At 38.8% G+C, this 25,629-nt stretch overlaps 4 protein-coding genes and 1 long non-coding RNA gene across 6 annotated transcripts in view; 4 read left to right on the top strand and 1 right to left on the bottom strand.

Moving 5' to 3' along the window:
* LOC113149054 overlaps window positions 1-25,629 on the bottom strand; it is a 54,999-nt gene that overhangs the window by 5,017 nt on the left and 24,353 nt on the right. The window contains exon 1 of one of the 2 annotated variants that reach the window (XM_026340883.1): window positions 424-523. The exons of the other annotated variant lie outside the window; for it this stretch is intronic. Within the exon in view, the coding sequence (XP_026196668.1) occupies window positions 424-481 (58 nt within the window). The 5' untranslated portion in view covers window positions 482-523. Of the gene's footprint in view, window positions 1-423; window positions 524-25,629 lie in introns of those variants that run through there. 2 annotated transcript variants of the gene reach the window in all.
* LOC113149058 (cysteine-rich protein 2-like) lies at window positions 4,374-10,876 on the top strand. The gene is made up of 8 exons (XM_026340889.1): window positions 4,374-4,444; window positions 6,586-6,680; window positions 8,260-8,317; window positions 8,401-8,532; window positions 8,919-8,987; window positions 9,123-9,217; window positions 9,733-9,790; window positions 10,292-10,876. Exons 1-8 carry the CDS (start codon window positions 4,402-4,404, stop codon window positions 10,360-10,362), a joined length of 621 nt encoding a protein of 206 aa, XP_026196674.1. The 5' UTR covers window positions 4,374-4,401; the 3' UTR covers window positions 10,363-10,876.
* Window positions 12,308-16,349, top strand: LOC113149055 (proline-rich nuclear receptor coactivator 2-like). Its single transcript, XM_026340886.1, has 2 exons — window positions 12,308-12,928; window positions 13,880-16,349. Exons 1-2 carry the CDS (start codon window positions 12,602-12,604, stop codon window positions 14,348-14,350), a joined length of 798 nt encoding a protein of 265 aa, XP_026196671.1. The 5' UTR covers window positions 12,308-12,601; the 3' UTR covers window positions 14,351-16,349.
* Window positions 17,090-25,629, top strand: part of LOC113149050 — a 107,023-nt gene continuing 98,483 nt past the window's right edge. The window contains exons 1-2 of the mRNA XM_026340879.1: window positions 17,090-17,301; window positions 18,357-18,671. Coding sequence (XP_026196664.1) covers window positions 17,241-17,301; window positions 18,357-18,671 — 376 coding nt within the window. The 5' untranslated portion in view covers window positions 17,090-17,240. The remainder of the gene's footprint in view (window positions 17,302-18,356; window positions 18,672-25,629) is intronic.
* Window positions 20,887-22,180, top strand: LOC113149063. Its single transcript, XR_003297542.1, has 6 exons — window positions 20,887-20,994; window positions 21,416-21,502; window positions 21,598-21,623; window positions 21,723-21,779; window positions 21,885-21,953; window positions 22,076-22,180. It is a non-coding gene; the product is annotated as an uncharacterized LOC113149063 (long non-coding RNA).

Consider the following 25,629-nt stretch of genomic DNA (forward strand, 5'->3'; position numbering starts at 1 on the left):
ATTACGATCAGCATATCATTAGTATTAGTATTAAAATACATTCATTTATGTCATACTGTGTGTTATTATGAGCTGTCAGGGCTTCACACAGTGTCTGTGTGGGTGGCATCACTTCTGTTTTACTACTGACAGAAAAGAATCTTACACAAACTGTTTTTGATTATTTTACTATGACGTAGGCAAATGTTCAAATAGAAAATAGATGTTTTGATAGAAATTACCTTTAGAATCATTCATTTACATGCAGCAGGTTTATGACACAAAGTAAGTGGACTGCTCAGTGTCTGTCCCAGAGACTCAGGCTTGTGTTAAGCTGGTCCTTCAATGACGGTTTATTACTTGATTACTGTGGCTACTAACTAACTAACTAACCGCTAACTCATCAAATCAGTGGTGCAGAGCTAAATGCGTCTGTTCACTTACTTTTAAACTGAAGCGTCAGGATCAGAATTAACGTTTGAAGCCGTCTGGGTTCAGCCATTGTTTTCTCCCTCTTCTGCTTTTACAGTCATGTTGTCAGACGCTCAACTGCCAACACTTGTGAAAAAGTTTCTGCTTGAATATAAAGCTTCTTCCTGTCACTGTTCATGTGTCGTTTCCTCATAATGATTTGAATGTTTTTGAATGTTCTTCTTTTTTTGTCACATTTTAACTTTTATTTTTAGTTACAGTGAAGGAAACTATTTATTGAACTGTTCTTACAAAAGCCCGACAGAGATACTGTTAAACTGAAATAAACATGTTGCAGTAAATAAGAAAAATAAAAGACAGAAGAGGAAGGAAGAAAAAGACATTTCAGAAAACACACTGCATCAATATGGGAAGTAACGAATCTGTACCACATACACATGCAGTCTCAGTCTCACCGGATGATTTCTCAGTTCCAGCATTATAGTTGGTTACACTAATGCAGCATGCAGCAAAATGGAAAAGAATGAGAAACGTGTATAAGTTCAGTCACAGACATGTGTCTTACAAATCTTTTTTTTCTAAGACTTGTGAGATTATAATACTATGATATGATGAAATGTGAGTAAAACAGTCAAATGAAGGAAATAAATGAAGGTAGTTGACAAGCTAACGTACTAAACTAAGAAACTGCAACCTCTTCTCAATTGAATATTTAACACAATCAATTACAGAAATGTACCTGTTACAAAAGAGTGTTTCATTTATTTAATGAAGGCGGCAGAAACAAAGACGTAGGAAATGTGTCACTACGCTAATACAAAAACAATAAGCGAACAAATTAACTGATTTTTCTTAAATGTTGTTACTGAAGATGCACTTTCTTAATTCAAACTGTCATGAACTAATAAAATATGATGTATTACAACAGATCAACCACGTGTCCAGTTGTTATTATTAATTAAATGATCTTCTTAAATGTGTCATGTTATTATCGTTATTATTTCCTTATTAAAGCAGCAGACTGACAGTGTCTGATATTCCATTCAAAACACCAACATTCTTCATTTTATTATATTTTATTTTATTTTAGTGTTTAGTGATTTGGTGTCGATGCTCTTGATGTTATCGACCACTAGGTGGCAGCAGCTCCTCTATCATGTGACACTGTCATGGCGGCCGCGTATTTTCCTAAGTAGCTGTGTGGAAGAGAGGAAAACTAATAAGTTAGCGAGTTCTCCTCTGCCTGTGAACATGTCAACTGGTGCTAGGATTCCTGAATATTTTGTCTAAAACTGTTATCTGTTCAAACGTTGAGTGAAAGAGTGAAGATTGAGGCAGCATTATTTCTACTCTACAGAGCTAAGCTAACTGTACCCAAGCTTCCTTTGTTTACTTCCGGCGGACGTCACACTGTGAAGATCCGACCCGGAAACTGAATCAACCTTTCGTTCCGCCTTGAATTATGACTGAACTGAATGGATATAATTATTATTATTGTTACTGCTTTTCATTAATTTGTCATAGAGAAAAAGAATTTAATTCTTGTAGATTTGTCTTAATATTATCTCTGTTAAGTTACAATATGCAATCTGCAAACTCAGTTTAAAGATGTTTTTTTTTTTTGTTTTTTATGTAATAAAAACTGAAATCTGTGATTTGTAAATTCACTTGAACCATAGCAACAGGTCAAAACGTCACTCAATCAATTATCCAAGTAGCTTCTTCAGTCTCATCAGTATGAGGTATAATCAGTATAATCAGTATAATCCAGTATAACGTTTGGACATAAAAAGGAAGATGTTAATTCCACTAACACACAAAGAAAATAATTATTAGAAAGTATTTTCACTGATCAACTTAGATGTTTTAATAGAGATAATAATAATTAAATTAGAGTTTGATGACTGTAAAAGAAAGACAGTCAGGTCTGACTGATTCCAAAATTAGCAGGTTAAAATTAGCATCCACCAAAGGTTTAGTCTTAAGAAAAGATGAATCTTGGATCAACACGTTGCGCTGAACTCTGAGAGAATTGTCAGTTTAAAACCAATATTTCTTAACACAAGACTGCAAAGTATTTAGGTTTTTCACCAGCTACAGTACATTAGATTGCTAATATACTCAAGGACCCCAGAGAAATCTCAGTGCGTAAAGGTTAAGCGATGCTTTGAAAGCACCACTGTGGAATGAGCTTTCAGGCCGATACTGTATGAGACAAAGCCTCTTGGGAATGGACCCACTCATAAACCCTGACTCCCAGTCATCGTTGATGTCTGTGATAAAAATACATACAGACTTCTTGTGGAGATGTTTATTTTAAGATTAGTGCATTCCCAGGCCCTAGGTGGCTCGAGACCAAGTGCGCTAACTGTGAAAAATATTGCCACTGTTTCCATCTTTGCTGAATCTGTTTATGTGTGTTTATCTCACTGAAACTACAACATGACTTGTCTGACACACAGAGGAAAATCCCATGAGCATTCATTTCTCTTTGAGCCTCCGCTGCTCAGCACCTTCCTCATTATTCAAGCATCTTAGAGTTTAGTTCATGAGAATGATCTGATCTCCAGTTGATCTTATCTTGTGTAAAGTGGTGGAAAAGTGAGATTAAAACTGAGGCAAACAGTGCAAGTGACAAATTCTGGTTGTGTGATGTCTGTAATTTCTATTTCTATCAACGTTTTAAGTAAATTTCCAGATAATCAGCCAAAGAAAATATAAATTTCTGCATGTTTCCAACCTTCTCTTATGTGAGCATTAGCACTTGGCTTCGAGATTAACTAGTTCTTGAGTCATTGGATTAACGAGATGACGCAATTGAAGAAGCAAATAAAGAAAAAATAAATGAAAATAATATGTGAAATGTGATAAAAATTGGATTTCTGTTTGTTTCATATCTTAATTTGTGGAACATACAGTGTCCTTCATCACTTCACACAGACACGTGTCCATCTCTCTAGTGGAAGATTCAGTAGATGTTCAACTCAAAAGTTGGATTCAGAGAGAGGTCACTGCAGATTCCACAACATTTTTTTACTTTCAGTGACCGAAAAAGTTATATTGAAATTTTAATTACGCACAAAAGGCCGTCAAATGTCAGATCCCTGAGTGTCTCAGTGCCAAGAATGTACAGAGCAATACCCTTGTGAGCTGCAGAGCATCACTTAACATTCCCTGGGAAGACCGGTGCTGCCTAACAACCACACAGAGGAAACAAACAGAGCTGAAGCGTGACGCCGATGAACGCAGCAAAGACTACATTAGATAGAGGATCCATCACATATCTGAGCATTTTTGCTGGACGTCTTATGTATGTTAAAGTGTTAAAGTGCTCTGTTGGATGAGTGATAACCTTAGTTTGTGGAGCCAAATCATCCAGAGGTTATCCTGTAACAGTGGCTAATACAACTGTGGTAGATATGTTAAATATACTTTTTAAATTTAAATTAGAAACTAAAAAGTTTAAACTAAATAACTTGAACTGTAGACTATAGACATGTTTTACAGTATAATATAAAGTGGAAAACCTAAATGATCATAAATGGTCAGATATATGAATGAACCCTGTGTAAATAAGAAGATGTTCCTCACATCAGCTGCAGATGATAAATGTGGTTGTGGATAATATGTCATCAGCAACAATACAAATAAAGAATAAACTCATTTATACATGACATGTCTTTATGATCATATTTAGGATTGAAGTAAAACTGGATTCTTGAATTTGTGATTATTTTCTATTTAATTTTACAAAAATGTAAATTATAATAATAATTATTTTATTTTCAGCAGCGGTCACAGAATAAAAATACCAGTTTACCTTACTGCATTACGTCACCGTGGGGCGGAGTTATGCAATGAGGAGTCTGGCCTCTCCCATCATCATCATCATCATCCTCCTCCTCACCATCCTCTGAGCTGTGTCTGCAGCTGCAAACGGACGAACGGTGGAGCGGCAGGAATCGACCTCTTCTCTTCTCTCTGCGGAATATGGCGTCAAAATGTCCCAAATGCGAAAAGACTGTGTATTTCGGTAAGTGCATGAATCCTGAGAGTCTGGCTCGAATCCAGAGGCCGCAGCATCGTGAGCTGTCTGCTGGGTGGGAGCGCTGCCCTCAGGCTGAGCCACCGTCTGGTTCCTTGAATGAATCCGACTTCATCCATTGTTTTAATTATGTGGCTTCATGATTCATCTGGAATTAATTCACAGACCTGTAGAAGATGTAAGACAACAGCAGCTTTTAGAGTGTCTCAGAAACATCCAATGAATTAATGTGGGGAAATGTTTCAAACTGTGATATTATAAGAAATGATTGTGTCTTATATGATATGAAGTTAAACTCTGGTTAATTAAAAGTAAAATACAAAAACACATTTTTAGTTTCAAAAATAACTCTTTGCTTGTCAGAATAATCAAATGATCAATGAATCATCTGATTTTTTCAACTGTTCCTTCCAGTTTGGGGATTTGATTCTTTTCATTGTCTTGTTCAGTATTAAATTCTATATTTTTAGGCTATTGATGTAAAAACAAACAGTTTTTTGACTTCTTGAACTCTATTTTTATTTTATTTTTCAATTCATTTATATTTTAAACTCATTTATTGGCTAATGAGCATAATCCATAATTAAACTATTTGTTCGTTGCAGCCTGAACTTGAGCCACTAACAGAAATATTATATAACAACAACAGAACATCAAGTATAAATCACTGCTGAACAAGTCTGAAGATTGCAGTTATTTTCCACCAGGGCCAAAAACAGCAAATACTCCAAGTTAATAACCTTCCTACTGTGTTGTCTCAGCACGTCCCCGTCCTTATTTCATTTTATTTTTTACAAGATACAAGACGACCAGAGCGGATATGAAATGAAAGTGACAGTGTGTCTCCAGAAATGATGAAAAACTAGATGAGACGATGAGCCCAGTCTGGGAGGTAATGGGTTCACTATCTTTAGATAAAATTACAGTCAGCCATTAACGTGTCTGTTCGCTTGTGGTCGTGGGTGTTATCTGACAGCTAACGACAGAATCCTGATCCTCACCTTTATGTTCACCTTTAAATACAAATGGAACCAGTTTACGTGGGTTTATTTCTGGTATTTGAGAACATTAAATGTCACACAGTGTGGCTGAATATTCACAGGGGGCGTCCTCTTGCTGAGAAGAGAGTTTATGAGCGTGTATCAGTTTTCACCTTCTTTTCATTTCAGAGCCACACCACATGGAACGGTTAATAATTTATTGATTGATTTTCTTTTTGTTCTTTGCTCTCCCGTTCTCTGGAGAACCCCACCCTGAAGGTTCAACCAGACGTGCTGCAGTAAAGCTCACATCAAATGTGTGTTGGTTCCAGGAGGCAGTTTGAGCTGCTGTTGGTACATTTGCTGTGGTGCAGTTGTGTTTATTACATTTTAAGCCCAGATTTATGACTCTGCTTTGGTATTTTAAGCTTCAGCCTTGTCTTAATGAAAATGTTGCTCTAGAAAATAATCGTTGTTTAGAAAAGCAACACAGAGTTCATGTGAGTCGTCCTGTAGCTTCCAAGGTTACGTACTCGACTTGTTGTACATGCACTCGTCCTCCAACATCAATGCAAAGTTCTCGCTGTGTGCCAAGGTGACTTACTGTCACATATCACGGTGACAGGCTGGGCAGTCAGTGAGTCTAAACAGGAAGTGTCATGTCGTATCAGGGCCTCAGTGTATCTGCTGGGATATTTTGGGAGGAGGACAAACAGATAAATGACTGCTCGGGAAGCCGTCTCTTCCCAGATGGAGGGTAGTAGGTAACAGTTTCATTCAAAAGAATCACCACAGGTCCCTAAAGGCCTGCTTTTTATATCTTGTGTTCATCACTTTAATGTTGAAGGAGCGAATATAAACCAGCTTTTAGTCTTTTGATGATGATACTCTTTGAATGTAATGGCTAAAAATTGAATTAATTTACACACTGCATGGTCGTGAATTTCATGTGGCTGATTTATGATATATGACATATGATTGTTAACCATCGGCCTCTGACATAAAGTTTAAGTATGACATAGTAGAAAATGGAAATCTGTACATAGAAATACCTCTGAGTTGTTACTGGTTGACCTTTGACGACCACTTTCTGTCCCATGAACACGTAACTCCTTTGTTTTGAGAGGATTTCTGTCTCTTCTTCCACAGCGGAGAAGGTGTCATCTTTAGGGAAAGACTGGCACAAGTTCTGTCTGAAATGTGAACGCTGCAGCAAGACGTTAAATCCAGGAGGTCATGCTGAGGTAAGAGGAGCTGAACTGAAGGAGGCGTCACACTGTAGTGTATTTAGCATTTTAACATGATGCATTAAAGTGTTTTATGAGACGTAGGAATAGATTATGTTTAAACTCAATTATCATGTATTTCCACATTTTTATCTTGGAGTGAACATTTGTCCAGAATCAGCATCTTAAAGTTTGTTTATCCTACTTTACCTCTGAACCTGTCTTAACGTTTGACATCTGCCTGGTGATCATTTGAACACTTACACTACTCCAAATATGCTCGGACTAAATTTACACTGAAAGAAGAAATAAAGTTTGTTGACTTTGATAAAAGAGAAGCTACTGTGACCTCAGCAGGAAGCACTGGGTTTCCTCATTGACCAATATGTACTGTTACTCTAGTGACCACAAAGGAACTGTGCATAAAATTCACTGTAATAACTAAACTAATTTGACCACATGAAAACACATGTGCTTCCTGATGCGGTTTTATTCTCTGTCATCTAAGATCAAATAATGTTTTTTATTGGCCTTAGACTGTAAATCTGCTCCATGTACATCAGTGTAAATGGAAACGCTTATTTATCTTTGAAGCCTTTGTTCTGAGACACCTGAAGATGTCTGAGCCTTTCCTCACTAACAGTGGTGCATTTATTATAGCAAGAAAAAATATATGTACGATGCAACGTCTAAACCTCTAGAAGAAAAGGACCACAACATGTTAAGTGTGTAAGAGTATACATAAAGAGATTTATGTGGATGTCTGAGAGGCAGCAGGTTCTCTGGCTCCTTTTCACAGAGGTAGTTTCACTTGTCTGTGTTTTGTCTGTATAAACACATGAACATCATAACAGAGTTTAAACGTGACATGTATATTGCCTTTCTATTCTTGGGCATTGTCAGACTCTACAAGACATTTAGCAGATCTCTGACCAATAAATGATCAAATGAATTGGAGAAGTGACAAATGAGACGGTTGAGTAAACATTTATTATCTTTATATGTTCATTAATTAAGAATTGAACAACAAAATACCTTTTAATATCACGAGTCTGTGACAAAACAGAACAGTATTCATTTTTTATTTGATCCTATTTGAACATGTTGCATTGAGATAATGTTTAAACATATTTAAGTAAAGCTACAGATCATTTAGTAGTTTGTAGTATTATTACTGATGCATTAACATTTAGGCAGCATTTTAATTTTGTACCAAATTAGAGCTCATAACACAAACTGATAATTAGTGTTTCATATTTTAAACGATAATCATGTTTTATTTCATGCACAACATGTAACTGCTTATGAACTACTGATTATCAGATGAATGTAAATGGAAAAGAAATGTGTTTTATTCCTATGCACCAACTTTCACAGGGAATAATAAAGCAGAGTGTAAACAGACCAGCTGACACTCATATTAAGCTCCTTTGTCGTGTGTTATAAACAGTTGAGAAAGTAACTTAGAGCTGACGATAACCTTGTGTGAATGAGTCCTGGTTGGTTTGTTATTGAGCTTTATATCAATCCAAACACACTGAAAAAACTTTTCCACTGTGGATCAGAGGAGTAAGAACTGTCCCTTCCTCTTCTGCAGCACGATGGGAAGCCTTATTGCCACAAGCCGTGCTACGCTGCCCTCTTTGGACCAAAAGGTGTTTTTTTTATAACTCACAAAAAATATATAAAGTTAGTTTCGGACATTTTAGGATTATAAATGTGTTTGTGTGCGTTTTAGGCGTGAACATCGGTGGAGCTGGTTCCTACGTTTACGACGCTCCTGTCAACGAAGCCCCTGCAGCAGTTTCCATGGAAACAGATGCCAAACCAGAGGAGCAGAGAAAAGCTCCTGTTCGGGGACCAGTGAAGGGTGAGAAATATGTGAAACAAAAATAGAAGAACTGTCATATGTTAAGAAGAGAAATGCAGTGACTGCTCAAAGTGTTCAGTCTCTGCATGGATTAGGAGCTAATAGGTTTAGTTTAAGTGACTTTAGTCGCATAAATAATTACTGTAGCACAGGGAATAGCTTTTAGAGAGAAAAATCTAGATCACAGAAGAAGCAGCTTGCAGAGGTTTGATAGAAGTGTGTGTGTGTTTAGGGAGAAATCTGAGATGAGTGACGAGAGACTGTGTGTGTTACTGCACACAAGCTGTTTCCTCTGAAATCTTTCAAAGATGTGAATCAGTATAATAATAATACCAAATAAAGCTTCACTGGCTCCACTGAAAATAGTGCATTATTGACTTTTCCAGCTGCAAGCTTCTCGTCTTTCTCTGGAGGACCCAACATCTGTCCCAGGTGCAACAAGACAGTATACTTCGGTAGGTAAATCAGTGTCTTCATATTTCATGTATGTGACTGGTGGAATTTGTCTAAGCGACTGAGTCGGCTGGTTACCATAGTGACCATCTCCATGGTGCTGCGGTGTGTGTGTGTGTGTGTGTGTGTGCGCGCAGCTGAAAAGGTGTCATCTCTCGGAAAGAACTGGCACCGGCCCTGTCTGCGCTGCGAGCGATGCAGCAAGACTCTGGCCCCTGGGAGCCATGCAGAGGTGAGAGATGTGCAACATTAATACTCAGTAGTATTCAGAGTACTTTCTACCATAAAGAAGTATTGACCACAGATTGACAAACACTCTCTTTATCCTCTTAAGAAATGTTTTTTTTATGTGTAAATGTTGTTTTCATGTAATTTTAAGCACAGTAACTTATTATTTATTTACCTCATTTGTGTGGTGTCCATTTAAAAGAAAATCTAAATCAGGAATAGCTACTTTGGATGATTTTCTGCAAACAATCTGGCAGTTGGATTTCTGAGGACATGACACAGAACAGGTTATGAGCTGTTCGACAGGTGATCAATGCCAGTAGTTCCTCTGCACTGAACAGATTGTGACAAAAGGCTAATTTAATGCCTGTTGCACAAGTTAATCAGGTTTTTACTGTGTTTATCTGTGGTTTAGGTTGTTTTTTCAGTTAATCTGCCTGATGAGAGGCTGTTTTTATGTAAGATCATGCTTGAAAGTGTTCTTCTGTGGAAGTGTAATTCTTTTTCTTTCTGTTGCAGCATGACGGACAGCCATACTGCCACAAGCCGTGCTACGCTGTGCTGTTCGGACCCAAAGGTATGAAGCCAGAAACACTTGACGTGCAGTTCATGAGGCAGACCAGCAGGTGGAGACCGGTTCGTAGAGACAGACTCCGCAGTCATCAGTCTGTTTATCTCCAAACCCTTATCAGGGGCAGACGCAGTCTTGCAGGTTGACTCAGAACTTGGTGAACGAAGATAAATCACAAATGTCGTTGTTGCCTTTAGGTGTCACACTGAAAATGACCATGTGATATCGACATGGTAGGAAGATTAGTGCTCTTGCAGAAATACCCATTCAAAGTTAACAAAGTAAACTAGCTGGGCTCAGTGACCTGTAGCTTGTAGAGTTTGTATGGCTTCATATTCCTGCAAGTTTACAAAACCAGTCATGCCTTGAGCAGACATCAGCCTCCCTTCTAAGTGTCCCTATATTTTCTTTTTAGAGTTATACAAACACTTTGAACTTGTCCTTATTGAGTGAGAACTATTTTTTTGGGTGAACTGACCCTTTAAAGACTTTCGCTCTCTCTCTCAGGTGTGAACACTGGAGGTGTCGGCAGCTACATCTACGATGAGCCTGAAGCTGAAGATGAAGCACAGCCTTAAGACCTGCTGCTGCCTCCAACACCCAGACACAGTCCCAGCTTCAGGACTCTCTGCGTCTCTTTGATTTGCCTTCTGAAATCATGGCGACTAATGATATGTACTGCACTCACAGGGATGGATAATTAGATGTTATGTTGTATTTGTATATTGTTTATATATCTATTTTTTGTACTGAAACAAACCTTTAATATGTCCTTCCATGTGAGGTTCAGATTTAGTTCCTTGGTTCTCTTTGCCAAATTATTATTAACTGTTATGTAGCCTGCTGTCGTGTTTTTCACTCATGACTAATAGTGTTTTTTTAGACTTTTGTGCACTTGAAACATGTATTGTATGGAAAAATACCAGTTCACCAATTTATTATCAGTGTTTCTTGAACTAGTTCACCTCGACTCTAACATGAAGAATAGGTGTAGACATTACGATAGACGATACACACACAAACACACACACACGTGCATTTTACTGAATGTCGTACAGGTGAGTTTGGAATGTGTTCAAAGTGCTCATCACATTTTCTACAATAAAACAATGTGATAAGTCAAACCTGTGTTCAGTGTCAGTGAATGTGTGCACAGGACATAATGAAGCACACAGAAGGGTCTCTGCTACATGTCATACTTAAACCTAATTAATTAAACTTTTCATATATAAGAACAACATCTTTATTATTATTATTATTATTATTATTATTATTATTATTATTATATACATTATTTCAGTTAACATTAATTGTTAAGTGAAATAATGTTATAAATATTAAAATATCTATAAATATTAAAAAGTGGCCAATCAAAATTTCAAGCGGCCCAAAGTAAACTCCTCATGTAGCTACAGATACTTATGTTTGGATGCATTAATTAAATGAATTGCTGCAACGTTGTAGAACTCCTGAGATAAATTAAACTAACTTTCACATCACATGACAATAACAGCCAACATACTCATATTGACACATTGACGTTGCCAGTTGCAGTTGAACTGGATCTTCTGTTGTTGTGCTGCCTCTGAGAGATAAAACGTCACTGACATGTTGTGGTCTGCACCTCCTCTTACTGGAAACTGGCACCGGAAGGGGAAATCAGTAAAGTTAGACAGAATAGGAGCAGGTATGAGAATTAGGAAAACTAACAACACACTAGTAGTCAGTGACAAAAAACACAGTTAAATAAGAACATAAGTAGTCTACATTATAAAATTACAAGTTTAGTGTTTGCATCAGAGCAGAGAAGGTTTTTAAGCCCTATTTAAGTCTTTGTGTATCTTTGCAACAAAACAAAATGTTTAATAAATAGAAAAGTTAACATTAGGTCTATTTATTTAAGTATGGCTTCTGACCACAGCCTGGACTATGAGTGCTGTTACATCTGAGACTTTCAGTACAGTTTTTACCTTTAAATACATTATATATTATATAATTATACTCTGCATAATGACTCAACCTGATGAATTATTTCTTGATTCATCGACTGAACATTATTGTGGCATGGCAGCGCCTCATCCGCCACATTTGGAGTTAATAAACTTTTAACAGCTACTGTGCCGATTATACTGTTGCTGCTAAAATCCAGCTGGACCTCAGGGTATATTTTAATTCTTAGTCTCAGTTTTTATTTCCAGTGTAGTATCAATAACCAACCATGTCTGCCCACATTATGTACACATGTATAGTCTCAGCACTGGGCCCAGTCAAGTAAAGCACAATCACTGGGCTATTTAAGTACAGTAAGTTTTGTTAGTTACTTTCTATCACTGCTACCATTTAAGAATTATTGAATACACTACATCATTTAACGCACTGCAGATCCTGCAGCCTGTGATGCTCCACACACACACACACACACACACTCGTCTCTGAGTCGTCTTATTTTGAAAGTGATCACCGGAAGTCCTGTGTTGTGTTGTGGCTAACTTAGCATTGATGCTAACGCTGGTAGCTCAGCCAATAGCAACTTCGCTTCTGCTACTTCTGCTTTCACAGGCTCTTTTAGCACAGACGCAACATCGCGGGACGAGATATACATCGATGTTTTAGCAGCAGACATAATTCTTTTGAGCTTCCGAGACGATCATTTAACGTTATATTCGTTAATTATTCAATTCTGTGTGCGGACAACTTGGATAATAAAGTGTTTTATCCATTTAGCTCACTGTTAGCTAACTGTTAGCTTGTGACGTTGTTAGCTAAAACAACTGGAGACATTTTACAGCCTGTTTATGTTTTGGTCACTTCGAAGAAATGTTGGATCCGGTTCACAACGATGAAGCCAACGTCGAAAACAACAACCCGGTGACGTTGATCTCCAGCAGCGATGGGGTAAACACGGGAAACAAAACGCGGCAGGCGCTGATGAAGAAAGGAGGGAGGAAGCTGCGGTCGACGGCGCCGACGCATCAGCAGAAACCCCCGAGAAACCACTCGGTAATCTGCCTGTCGGATCACAATAACAACACCCTGACAGGCTCCTCTGCTAACAGACCTGCAGCTCAGCCCGGTACCGAGCACCCTGCGGGTCCAGCCACCGTCCTGAGCCTTCATCATGTCAAACAGGGACCCAGGAAAGAGGTAGGTGTCCGGTCAGAGCTGTTATCTGCAGTGCTGCAGCTGGATCTGAGGAGCTGAGATGTTTACCACCAGATCTGTGTGTTAAAGAGGTTTTAAATACTATTTATATAAAGCTTTTTAGTTCTACATTTGTTTTCTATTAAGTACAGGTGTAAATAATGAGGTCTTGTTTACTTTCGTTATGGATTCATCTCTGAAAGTTGTTTGTTTTGTTGTTTAAAAATCTGAAAAGATTTGAAGAGGATGTCAGATTTGTCTTTTTGGATGTGCACTGGGCATTTTTACTGACACTGAACTGATCAGCCTGATAGAAACCTACTGGACTTTATTAAACTAACAGACTCATAGTGTATTGTTGAAGGAAAGCGTATGTTATCAGGATTAAGTCTTGTTGTGCCTGAGGCAGTTTAAAGTGACGCATTTACTAATTCCTTGTGGTGAAGAATCGAAAGTAGACATGTGATGAACAAGTCTGTCTTCCTCTTTCCTCCGGCTGCATCACCCAGAAAAACTGCCACAGGTTGCACAATGCTGACAGACGTGTCTGAACAAAAAGAGGGGCGGAGGTTTTGCAACACTGAAAAGAAAACGTCATCAGTGATGTAGGCAGTGTAGGTTCAAGTTTGCACTTATGAACTGGTTAACAGATGAAAGTTTGTGTTATGGTTTTGAAAAACCACTACTACTTTATAAATTGGAAATGAATTTGTGGAGTTCTGTGTTGTTGGGCTTAGTGTAAATGATAAAAAACAGCAGACGAGGTTTGTAGAGAGAGTTTGAGTTCACTGTAAGCAGCAGGCTCTACAGACCCACTGTACACTAGTGATGTTAACCCTACTCTATAAATAACAGGTAATTTACCTCTGAAACAGCTGGATGTGGTAATAAGCAACACTCTGGGACATTGCAGTTCTTGTATCTCTGGATTAATAGTTTGTTTCTGTTTTTTAGATGCTGAAATCTAAAGGTGGGAGATTAGAGCGTGGTACAGCACAGCCAGGAGGCCAGCCTGCCCGCAACCTGCCCAGACACGATCAGGTCACCCAGAATGCAAACACCCGGAGCCACAAGCCCAAGCAGGGCCCAGCTCCTGGTGTTCCTCACACCACAAAGAAGAAAGATAACAGCAGCCCGAATAAGCCCCCATCTCACCACCAGCCTTCACCCCAAGAGCAGAAGAAACCTCTCCACGCCTCCAACAATATGAAGGTCCTGAACTCGCCACGCTCCTCTCCTGAATACCTCAAAGACGGCGAGAAGGTCTATGCTGGAGCGAAGTTCAGTGAGCCACCCTCACCAAGTGTCTTACCTAAACCGCCCAGTCACTGGGTCGGAGAAAACGAGCTGCAGCAAAGCAACCAAAGCCGAGAGCAAATGACTGTTCACTTAAAGTCGCTGCTGAAGGTTCAACATGCATCATGATCACAATCTGGGATTCCACATTGAAGCAGATCGATTGGATCTGATTAGTAACGAATGGCAACAATTAACAAATCTATAATGAGCTAAATAGACTTTGGCCCTTAACACACTGCAATACAATATGGGGAGTTTTTGTTAACGGTACTATAATTTCCCATGAGCCAACATGCTGCCTGCGTTTGTGAACATTTCAGAGAGGTCCCGTTGTTGCTGGAGATCTGACTGACATTCTCTGTAGGGCCGGTGTTTGTCAAATACAGAGGAAATCGTATGTTGCTGTAAGTGTTATATGAAACTGTTATTTTCAGGGACTGAACGCAGAACGTGTGCAGGACAAGTTTTCAGGTCACCTCCAGCAACAACAGGATCCGTAGCTCATGTTTACACTGTGCACAATGATGATGGCACTTTGTTTGTGGACACTTTTGAAGAGGCAGCCTTGTGTGGACAGACTTTTTAAAGCGCTAGTGTAAATGTACATAATATATTTGTGTATATTTTTCTGTGTAGTTTTAACTGAGATTCTAGTTTTGTTACTGAGGTTTTTTTTCCAAACTTAAAGTCCCCTGCAAACTGAGGCACTTTGTTTCAGCTCCTTCAGTGTGACGCACAGTGGATGTAAGAGACCTTTCTTACTGATTTGCACTGAAAATCAAAACCAAGAAGGGCGGGAAGCTGAACTTTATTGTTCCAAACCTTCACCAGCCACTTTGATGAGATTACCAGCCAGATTAGAGCACAGGGGAGGACTTCCAGATCCTGGCTGGTTACTTTCAAAATGGCTCGGATAGCGGACAAATCGAAAAGCCACAGCGAGAGTTTACGAGCTGTTGGTTGAAGCTCTTTCCCTTCTCACATCCAGTCGGTGGAAAACTTAAAGAGTCGAATCAGGGACTTTGAAGCTGAGGAGGCTGCTGAAGCCTCAGTGAACTCAAGAGAAGCTGACAATGTGAACAGTCTCACGACCAGCTGCTGCAGAACGCCAGTATCCGGCATCCAGACCAAGTTTTCTTTTTCCTTTTCTGAGTTTTCTTTTTTAACTGTTTGCACTGACTTTCACAAGTCCACATGAAGCCAGCAAGACGCAGCTTGAGCTTTTACTGAACAGTAGGTGAATTTTAAAACTCTGACTTGACATTTGAGTAAATAAGTTGCAGCTGAAGTGCAGAAAACAACCTTCAAATCCTCTTCGATTTTCTTTCTGATCACACATTTTAAACGTCAGTGTAGTTAATCACAACGCAGCTGCTGCTATTTACCCATATAATCAAGTCAAAGCAAAAAAAAAAATGCAGCTGGTTTATTTTTTTAACCACTCTAAGCAAAAACACCAACTATTTCCTTGTTCCAGCTTTTAACGTGGATTTTTCAGCTTTTTCTGTCACTGTGAACTAAACATGTTGAGATTTTGGAGCGTTGGTCAAATAAATAAATAAATACGACTTTGTCAGATCTAGAAAATGAGAATTATGAGCTGTTGTCTGACTTGTGTCACTGCTGAGATGTTAGATGATGATGGGGTTGGATTAAAGGAGGAGGTTTCGGGGTCTGTTTAAAATATGGCTTCATGTGGACATTGTCTTACTCTCTGTATATTGTCTTTTTTAAAGGGGACTTCATTTCTCATACCTCTTCTTTACCTTTTTGTTTCTCTGTGATACTTTACAGCATGTTGATGTTTACTGAGAGACCTGAATGTGTTAAATTTGACACAGACGACCGTGTGATTATGCACAATGTGTTTTTTTATGTTTGTGTGGATGCAGGCAGCTGCTGGTTTCTTGTTTCTTGACCTCTGTGACGTCACGTAAATGGAAAACTGTATTACTGTAACAAAAACTGACCATTTTATTGCAGTGTTTTAAAATGACTCCTTTCCAGCTATAAGAATATGTGTAATGACCCCCACACCACAATTTGAGAAATAAAGTGTATTTTACAAAGCTTTTCATATCTAAATTAAAAAATTATATTAAAAGATTGGTTACCCCTAATAATACCCCTGCTTCTGTGTTCATTTTAAAATAAGTTGACATCATGATTCAGTTTCCCGCCCAGAACAAACCACAACTACTCTAATTATAAACCTAAAGGTTCAAGAGTCAAAGTCTTCGTCCAACAAAACTTCACTCGTGACACTGAGCTGATTTTTAACTGATCTGAGATCTGTTGGTTTCTCTTTATATCTTTATAGTTTCCTGAGAACTCAGGGGGGAAGTGTGTTAGTGTGAATAAACCGCAGGTGAAACCTCCAGAGCTCCGCTGCTGCTGCTGCTGCTGCAACCACATTCTGACCAAAACATGCCCACGTAGTTCTCAGAACACTTTAAAGATAAAAAGAGTAACTCATCATCTCAGACCGGTCAAATATCATCTTAACTGTTTCGCTTGTTTCTCAGCGGCTGCATTTCACCATTTTGCAGCCTGAATCAAACTGTCAGTGGATGTGCTGTTAATCATCATCATATATCCGTTTTCTTAGAAACACAGAACAAAAAAAGAGTGTGTTACGGTTTATCTTCATTACTGATCTTCACACCTGAAGCCCCCCCAGTCCTCCTCTTCTTTTTCCTGCCAAGGTGTCAAACACGTCATTGACACAGTTGAGCTGATGAAATGGTCACAACGTGCATCTGTCGAGTTTAATATGATTCTTATTGTTAACATCACCTCAGACTGTTCTAAATGAAGCCATATAATGATTTCAATGTAATAGATTACTTGTTTATTGTAGTTTTGTGCAGACTGCTGTGACTTCAAGTCACTCTGAGTCACTGGAGATCAGAGAGAACCAAATCACAGGAAGTAGCTGCTTCATGTTTTCACACGATGCACTAATTTAGAGACTGACAGAGGAGAGTGAACAGCAGAAAGAAGCGAGGCAGACACGATGGCTGAACTCAGATGGATTAAAGGGTTTGTATTTGTGATGTTGGTGATTCAGTTCACAGGTAAGTTTAAAGTTTACAGATCAATACTAATCTTCATTTTTACTGTATCTTCATTTAAGATCGGACGAGTGCGCTGTCTGTGTTTGATAGTGAAATTAACCGAGCGTTGAGGGTTCAGCTAAACACTAAGAAACTACTGCTGTGTGTAAAATAAATGTTAACTTAAAACTGTCATATTCTAACGTCAGACACTTATTCTACATCTTATTTCTCAATATTTCAGATGCAGCACACAGACAAATGTCCTACATCACAGATAGAGATGGAGAAGTCATTCTGCCTTGTAAAAACGCAGAAGATCATCATGAGTGTAGTAGTACCACCTGGATGTTCAGTGGTTTAGGAAATGCAGCAGCAGTATCACTGTTTGAACATGGACGGATTCACGAACATGTAGTAAAATCTAAATCAGACAGACTGAGTGTTACAGAGAACTGTTCTCTGGTTATAAAGAAGGTCACAGATGAAGATGTTGGTCGTTACATCTGCAGACAGTTTATATCAGGACGACAACAAGGTGGAGACTCTGAGGTTCGCCTGTCTGTTGTTAACAGTGAGTATTTCCATCATAATAAAATCATTACATTACTTAAATGAAATAATTCTGAGTGCTAAAATTTGTTTATCACTTGTTTTATTTTTCTCAACTTCACCAATGAACAAACAGATAAACGATGACGAGGTGACGTTAAGATATTCTCAGAAGCCGCTTTGATAGCAGCTGCAAAATATTTAGATATGTAACTTAACAAAAGTAGAAAATGAAGGAGAAAGAACAGAATCATTAGAACTGTGAGCAAACTGTACGAATTCTACTAATCCTCAACCTACCACGTAGTAGTTTCCTGTCGTCCTGCTGTCTTCAATAAATGTGAACTTGACTTGTTCAAAGTCAAAGTTTAATCCAGTCGATGACTGTTTGTCTTCAAAAGCAGATTTACTGTTTGAGTTTAGTTGAATATTAATGTAGCTTCTTAGAGGTCGAGTTGGTTTAGTGGAAAACTAGGAGGAGACGTGAAAATAATATTTTTATTTCTCTGTCATTTTCTCAGCAGCTTCCTTCATTATCAGACACGGAGAAGACGTCACTTTGTCTTGTGGAACTTTGATAAATGATCAAGATAAATGTGACGGTGTCACCTGGTTATTCAGTGGTTCAGGAAACTCAGCAGCAGTAGAGCTGGTTGATTATGGACAGATTCACAGAGATGTAGTCAAATCTAAATCAGACAGACTGAGTGTTACAGAGAACTGTTCTCTGGTTATAAAGAAGGTCACAGATGAAGATGTTGGTCTTTACACCTGCAGACAGTTTATATCAGGACGACAACAAGGTGGAGACTCTGTGGTTGATCTGTCTGTTGTTACCAGTGAGTATTTCCATCATAATGAAATCGTTACGTCACATAAATGAAATAATTCAGTGCTAAAGTTTGTTTATCACTTGTTTTATTTTTCTCACATGTCCACCTTCACCAGTGAACAAACAGATAAACAATGACAAGGTGACGTTCCTTCTGTCTCACAGCTGACGACTTTGCCTCCTTTTTTACCAACAAGGTGGCAGCCATCAGCTCCCAGTTCTTTCCTCCTGACCATGACATTCTGCTAACTAAACCCGACGATGCATCTCACTTCATGTTTTCAACACTGTCAGAGGACGATGTATCCACTCTCCTCCTCTCCAATCGCCCGACCACCTGCTCTCTGGATCCGATCCCCTCTACTCTTCCTCAAGCTACAGCACCAACACTAATACCAGCCATTACACAGATCATCAACACCTCTCTCACAACAGGCACCTTTCCCACCTCGTTCAAGCAGGCCCAGATTACTCCACTGTTGAAGAAGCCTTCTCTGGATCCCTACCTTGTGGAGAACTACAGACCGGTCTCTCTTCTTTTATTCCTGGCCAAGACTCTGGAACGTGCAGCCTTCAATCAACTCTCTTACTTTCTTTCCCGGAACAACCTCCTCAATGTCAATCAGTCTGGCTTCAAGAGTGGTCACTCCACAGAAACAGCACTTCTGACTGTTGTGGAATCCCTACGGGTGGCTAAAGCTGCAGGTAACTCTTCTGTCCTTATTCTGTTAGACCTATCTGCAGCCTTTGACACTGTGAACCATCAGATTCTCATGACTGCACTCTCAGACCTGGGCATCTCTGGATCAGCTCTAGCCTGGCTTCGGTCATACTAGTCCGAACGGACCTTCAAGGTATCCTGGCAGGGACATGTTTCCGACTCTCATAACCTCTCCACCGGTGTACCGCAGGGCTCAGTCCTTGGTCCTTGGTCCTCTTTTTTTAATCTATACTTCTTCTCTAGGCTCTATCATCCATTCTCATGGCTTTTCTTATCACTGCTATGCAGATGACACACAGCTCTTCCTGTCTTTTCCGCCGGATGACTCAACTGTCTTGTCTGGCATCTCTGCCTGTCTCTCTGACATCTCTGCCTGGATGAGAAAAAGACACCTTCAACTCAACATACCCAAAACTGAAGTCCTATTCTTCCCTGCCAGACCTTCAACTCAACACAACATCAGCATTAACGTTGGATCTGCGGTGATTGTCCCTACTAAGTCAGCCAGAAACCTGGGGGTCATCATTGATGACCAGCTGACCTTCACGGACACATCGCCACAGTCGCTAGGTCATGTAGATATGCCCTCCATAATATCAGAAAGATCAGACCCTATCTGACGGAGTACACAACCCAACTCATTGTACAGGCGTTGATCTTATCTCGCCTGGATTACTGCAATGCACTACTGATGGGTTTACCGGCATCCACAACCAAACCCCTCCAGATCATCCAAAATGCAGCAGCACGCCTCATTTTTAATCAACCTAAAAGGTCTCGTGTCACACCGCTCTTCAGATCTTTGCACTGGCTTCCTGTGGCTGCAAGGATCAGGTTCAAAGCTCTGTCTCTTGCCTACAGAGTGGTGAACTCCACAGCTCCATCTTATCTCAATTCAATCGTTCAGGTCTACATCCCGTCCCGTCCACTGCGCTGGACCGGTGAACGTCGTCTGGTGGTACCAGCACCACACAGTCGACACCAAGGAAAACTGTTCAGCTCAGTGATCCGATGATGGTGGAATGAGCTGCCTATCTCTGCACGCTCAGCCACCTCACTTTAATATTTAAAACACTGATGAACACAGAACTCTTTCACATCTTCCTTTGCACTTAAAAAAAAAAAAACACTTTTCTACTCTTTTGTTCTCACATCTCTTGAAACAGAAACACTTTTTCAATAGCACTTTGCTTTGATGTTGTTTCTCCTTGACTTAGATTTTGTTTGCTTGCCTTGTTCCTCACTTGTAAGTCGCTTTGGATAAAAGCGTCTGCTAAATGACTAAATGTAAATGTAAATGTGAACACTCAGACAAATGCAGCAGTTTCCTGTTTGTACTTTGTTAATGAGATGAATTTGTTTCCTTTGTTTCTAATGGAGTTACAGCAGTTTGTTGTGTTGTGTTATTTCATTCACACAGGTAACAACACAACAACATCATCATCATCAACACCATCATCATCATCAGCATCAACATCATCATCATCATCAATACCATCATCAACATCATCATCATCCTCAACACCATCATCATCATCATCATCATCAACACCATCATCATCAGCAGCAACAACAACAACAACAACTGCTAAAGATTCATTCACAAAAGGTAGTTATTTTGTGTATCTCTGTCCTGCTGTCATCGTCTCTCTTCTCTCTTTCTCTCTTTCCAGATATATATAGATATATAGATATATATATAGAAGCTATACGTAATTTCTACACCGTAGTAAATATATATCTCTCCATCTGAATGTCAGAGTGACACCTGACTGTTTGTGGTTTTCTGTTACTTCCTGTCCAGATGTCCTTCCATCTGGCTGCTGCTCACTTTTCCAATCACTCTATGTTACAGTTCTCACAATATTCAGAGAAAACTATTTGAGAAATTATTTTTTGAACACACAGAAGGGAAGAGTGTTTAGTTCTTCATCCCAAGTATAAACCTGATAGAATAAAAACGTTTAACTGTCTTTAATATGGAGAATTTTGAAGCTGCAGCTCCTTTAATGTCTTTATTCTCTGTCCAGCTTTGGGGAGGCTCGCACTTGTTATTGTGTGTTTAGCTGCACTGACAATCATTGTTGTAGCAGTTAAGAAATACAAGAGAAGGAAAGGTAAGAGTTTTTATTGATGGTACTTCTTTGAACAAACTTTTTAATCAACCTGGATTCTGCTGCTGAAGCTGCGTCGATCTGTTTTATATTTTCAGGAAGGAAAACACAGAATGGAAACGCTGTGAGTTTAAACTGGAGACGTGATTAAAAGAGTGATCAGGTAATGAGAATTATACACAGTAATCATAAAGATGATATTTGACCATATTTGTGTTTTCAGACAGTGAGTTTAAATCCTGCAGAGACTCAGTCTGGTCCAGAACCCAGTCCGGACACGGTGAGACCTCACACTACACACTAACACTAACTGAAGAGTTAAGATGTGAACCATAAAACCACAGTCCACATGTTACTGAGCATCATGATGTTGTCTTCTCTGTAGACTGATCCTGAAGATGGAGTTTCCTACGCCTCCATCAGCTTCACCAGGAACACCAACAGTAAAGCTCGGGTAAACTGTCTGCTTGAGAACGTCTTAAAAAAGGATCAGGATTCTCTCATTCTCTGATTCTCTGTTGATTTGATTCAGCTGTTTTTTAAGATATGATTTATGTTTGATGCTGTTTCCTTCAGGTTAAAGTTAAAGATGATGCAGTGACCTACAGCACTGTGAAAACGACCTCCACTGACCCCAGTGACGTCTACGCAACCATCAGCTAAACAAAATAAAATAAAGACTAAAGTACAGATACATCTGAATTCATTTTACATTGATATTTGTGATGAGAAAAACAAGTTAGTTTAAACTGTGTGGAACAAAAACAGCAGAAAAAGGTGGAACGATTTAACCAGCTCGTCATGAATTAGTGGATTATATATAAAATATGTTTTTATATTTTAATAGATATTTTTGCATGGTTGGAAACGAATCTCTGCCCTGTGGAAGTCGACTGTAGTTGTTTTGGTTGCAAAGTCATTTTTTTCTCTGTTGACTAAAGCAAGCAGTGAAAAACATGACTGACAGTTTGGTCAATTCCAAGTATAATATCTCATATTGTAACGTACTGTAGGTGACTGGTTTTTATATATTAAGAATATTTTTTATTGAATAGAGGCCAAATATATACATGTAAACAGTAGAAGTCATTAAAACCAAAACAGTGACAATAAAAGAGCACGTCTGAGAAAGAACCCACCTGCTGATCAAAGAAATTAATAATAAAGCATTAAAGCCCATATGTCAAAGTCAAGGCCCGCGGGCCACATCCGGCCCGGCGTGTAATTATATCCGGCCCGCGAGATCATTTCTATATTATTGTTATTAATGACCCGGCAACATGAAGCGCTGGTAACACAATAAACTACAGATCCCATAATGCAGCGCTTCAGCTGCCTTGCCGAACACATTCCGCGTTAATCAAGTTTAGTTTATGATGCTGCAGGTTATTATAAAGTTAGTCCTCAGGATGCCAAGTAATGTTGAACCATATCGTTACAGCGGTGTTCACAAATACTCACTTTGCTCATAAACTGAGTTCACACGGACCTTTGGTGACTTTGACGAACAAGAAAATCATTTTACTGTCGATGTGGAAACTTCACTTGTGCAGATTCAGATGGAGCTGAATGAGCTGCAGTGTAATGACTGAAGGTAAAGTAGGACACTGCAGGACCCGCACAGTTTATTCACTCCAGAAATGTCCCAGCTCCGTCCACATGAGGCTCGAACCTTGTTTATATTTAGTAGCACAAATCTTAGTGAGAAGCTGTTCTCAGTGATGAAGACTAACAAAACAGCACACAGGAGTCGTCTCACTGGTGAGAACCTACAGTCCATCCTGAGAATCTCCACAACACAGAACCTTACAACAAATATAAAAGAACTTGTTGACAACAAAAGATGCAGCTCTGATAAAATGACATAAGAGCAAAGACTGAATGATTTGATTTGTTATTGCTGAAAAGCACAAATTTTATTTATATTTCCAGGTTTTGTTACGCAGCATGTTTTGCAGGATATATTTTTATGGAGAGCAAAATCTTTTGGGATATTTAAAATTTAAGTTTATTTTTTATATAAAATGACATAAGATTAAAGAAATTTGAATGTTTGTTCTTTTAATGTTTACTTTATTTCTAACTTGTTTAATTTAGACAGGATATATTTTTATAGAGAGCAAAATAATTATAAAAGTTATTTAAGGTTTATGTTAAAAAAAGTTAAGTTTTAAAAGTTTTAGTGTGTTTAATAAATGTTTATCCTGTTCGGCCCGCGACCTAAAGTGTGTTTTGGATTTTGGCCCCCTGTGCAATTGAGTTTGACACCCCTGCATTAAAGTCACTGACACTGATATTCACAGTTTGTATCTAAGAATAAATCTGCATCTGATTAAACAGATTCAACTTGTGGCAGTGAAATACGGTGCATACCTGTACATGTGTAAATGTAGTATATGATCCTTTTTTGTAATTACTTGTCTATTAAATTACTTAAAACTAAATAAACTCATGTTTGAATAAATAAATAGCTGAGCTGTAAAACTCCATGACAGTTCAAAATCTATTAAACACATATAAAATATAATATTTTGTAGATTTATGTTGTTTTTTAGAGTTGAATTCGTTTTTAAAATTAGATTCAGAGGGAAAGTCTTTTTCCACATTAACTTAAAAAGAGGATTTAGTAAAATACACATGATTTCTTTATTTATAACAGTTCGTCCTCTTTTCGTGACTATAAAACAAGTAGGAGCAGCAAAGAGGACGTGACATCAGCGTGTCACCATAAAAAAAGAAGTCGCTCTGTTAGATGGAACATTCCTTTATTAGACGCTGACGGAGGAGAAGGGACGATGTCTGGATACAGAAGATCACTGACATCACTCCTGTTGATGCTGCTTCATTTGACAGGTAGGACATCACTTCCAGAAGACACCTGATGATGAACGTTTGTGTAACAGAGAAAAAATTTTACATTCAGTTTTTCTCCTTTTTGTCGTCCACAGCAGCAAAAACACATTTTTCCTCAGTTGTTGTAAGAGTTGGAGATGACGTCACGTTACCTTTGAAAAATATGATAAGTGATCAGGAGAAATGTGACAGTACTACCTGGATCTTCAGTGAATCAGGAAACACAACCGCAGTGGAGCTGATTACACTTGGGCAGATTGGTGAAAACGCCAAATCTAAATCAGACAGACTGAGTGTTACAGAGAACTGTTCTCTGGTTATAAAGAAGGTCACAGATGAAGATGTTGGTCGTTACACCTTCAGACAGTTTATATCAGGACGACAACAAGGTGGAGACTCTGAGGTTGAACTGTCTGTTGTTAACAGTGAGTATTTCCATCATAATATTTCAGTCTTGTTAGATCACATCAATGTAACTGAACCTTCACTCCTGTGTTAAGTGACTGATCCTGACAGAAACCTGCAGCAGTTTCCCTCCAGAACTCACTCAACAAAAGAGAGAACAGGTGAGATGATGACGAGCTGTTGAAAATCACTTCAGCCTGATGTCTGGTGGGTTTTTCATTATTAACTTTTAGCAATAACATCACTGACTTTATGGACACAAACAGATTAAAACAGCTGAATTATCTAAAACTTTACAGATGTTCTACATCTGCAGCATCATGACATGATTTCACTTGAAGGAAACTGAGTTTTGTATTAAAACATTTGTGCAGAGATCAGAAAGAATTAGTCTTCATTAACAGAACATGTTGTTTCTTTAAGTATGAATGTTTATTAACTGACATGTTGTTGTTCTCTCACAGCTTGTGGAGGTTCCTCTGGTCTGAACTACATCATTTTGATGATCCATGTGGCTGAAATCCTCCTGATGACTGTGATCACTGTTCTTCTCATCAGAGCTCGAGGTAGAAAATTCAACATTTGTTAAGACAGATTAACAGAAACCTCAAGTTTAGAACTGAAACGTTAATCTGTGGTTTATTTCCCAGGGAACCGGCGACCAGCTGAAGAAAACACAGTGAGTGGAGAAAGTGAGAGTGTGTGTGAGTGTGTGTGTCAGTAAGTGTGATGTGAAGGTTTAACTGTGATGATTTCACAGGTGAATGAAGATGAAGATGAAGATGACGATAAACATACAGTGAAGTATGAAAACATTAAAGATCCCTGAAGATTCTTCTGAAAAACAACTTCAGCCACTGTCGTGGACTTTA

This window comes from Anabas testudineus, chromosome 24, assembly GCF_900324465.2.
Source record: "Anabas testudineus chromosome 24, fAnaTes1.2, whole genome shotgun sequence".
NCBI classification, from domain to species: Eukaryota; Metazoa; Chordata; class Actinopteri; order Anabantiformes; family Anabantidae; genus Anabas; species Anabas testudineus.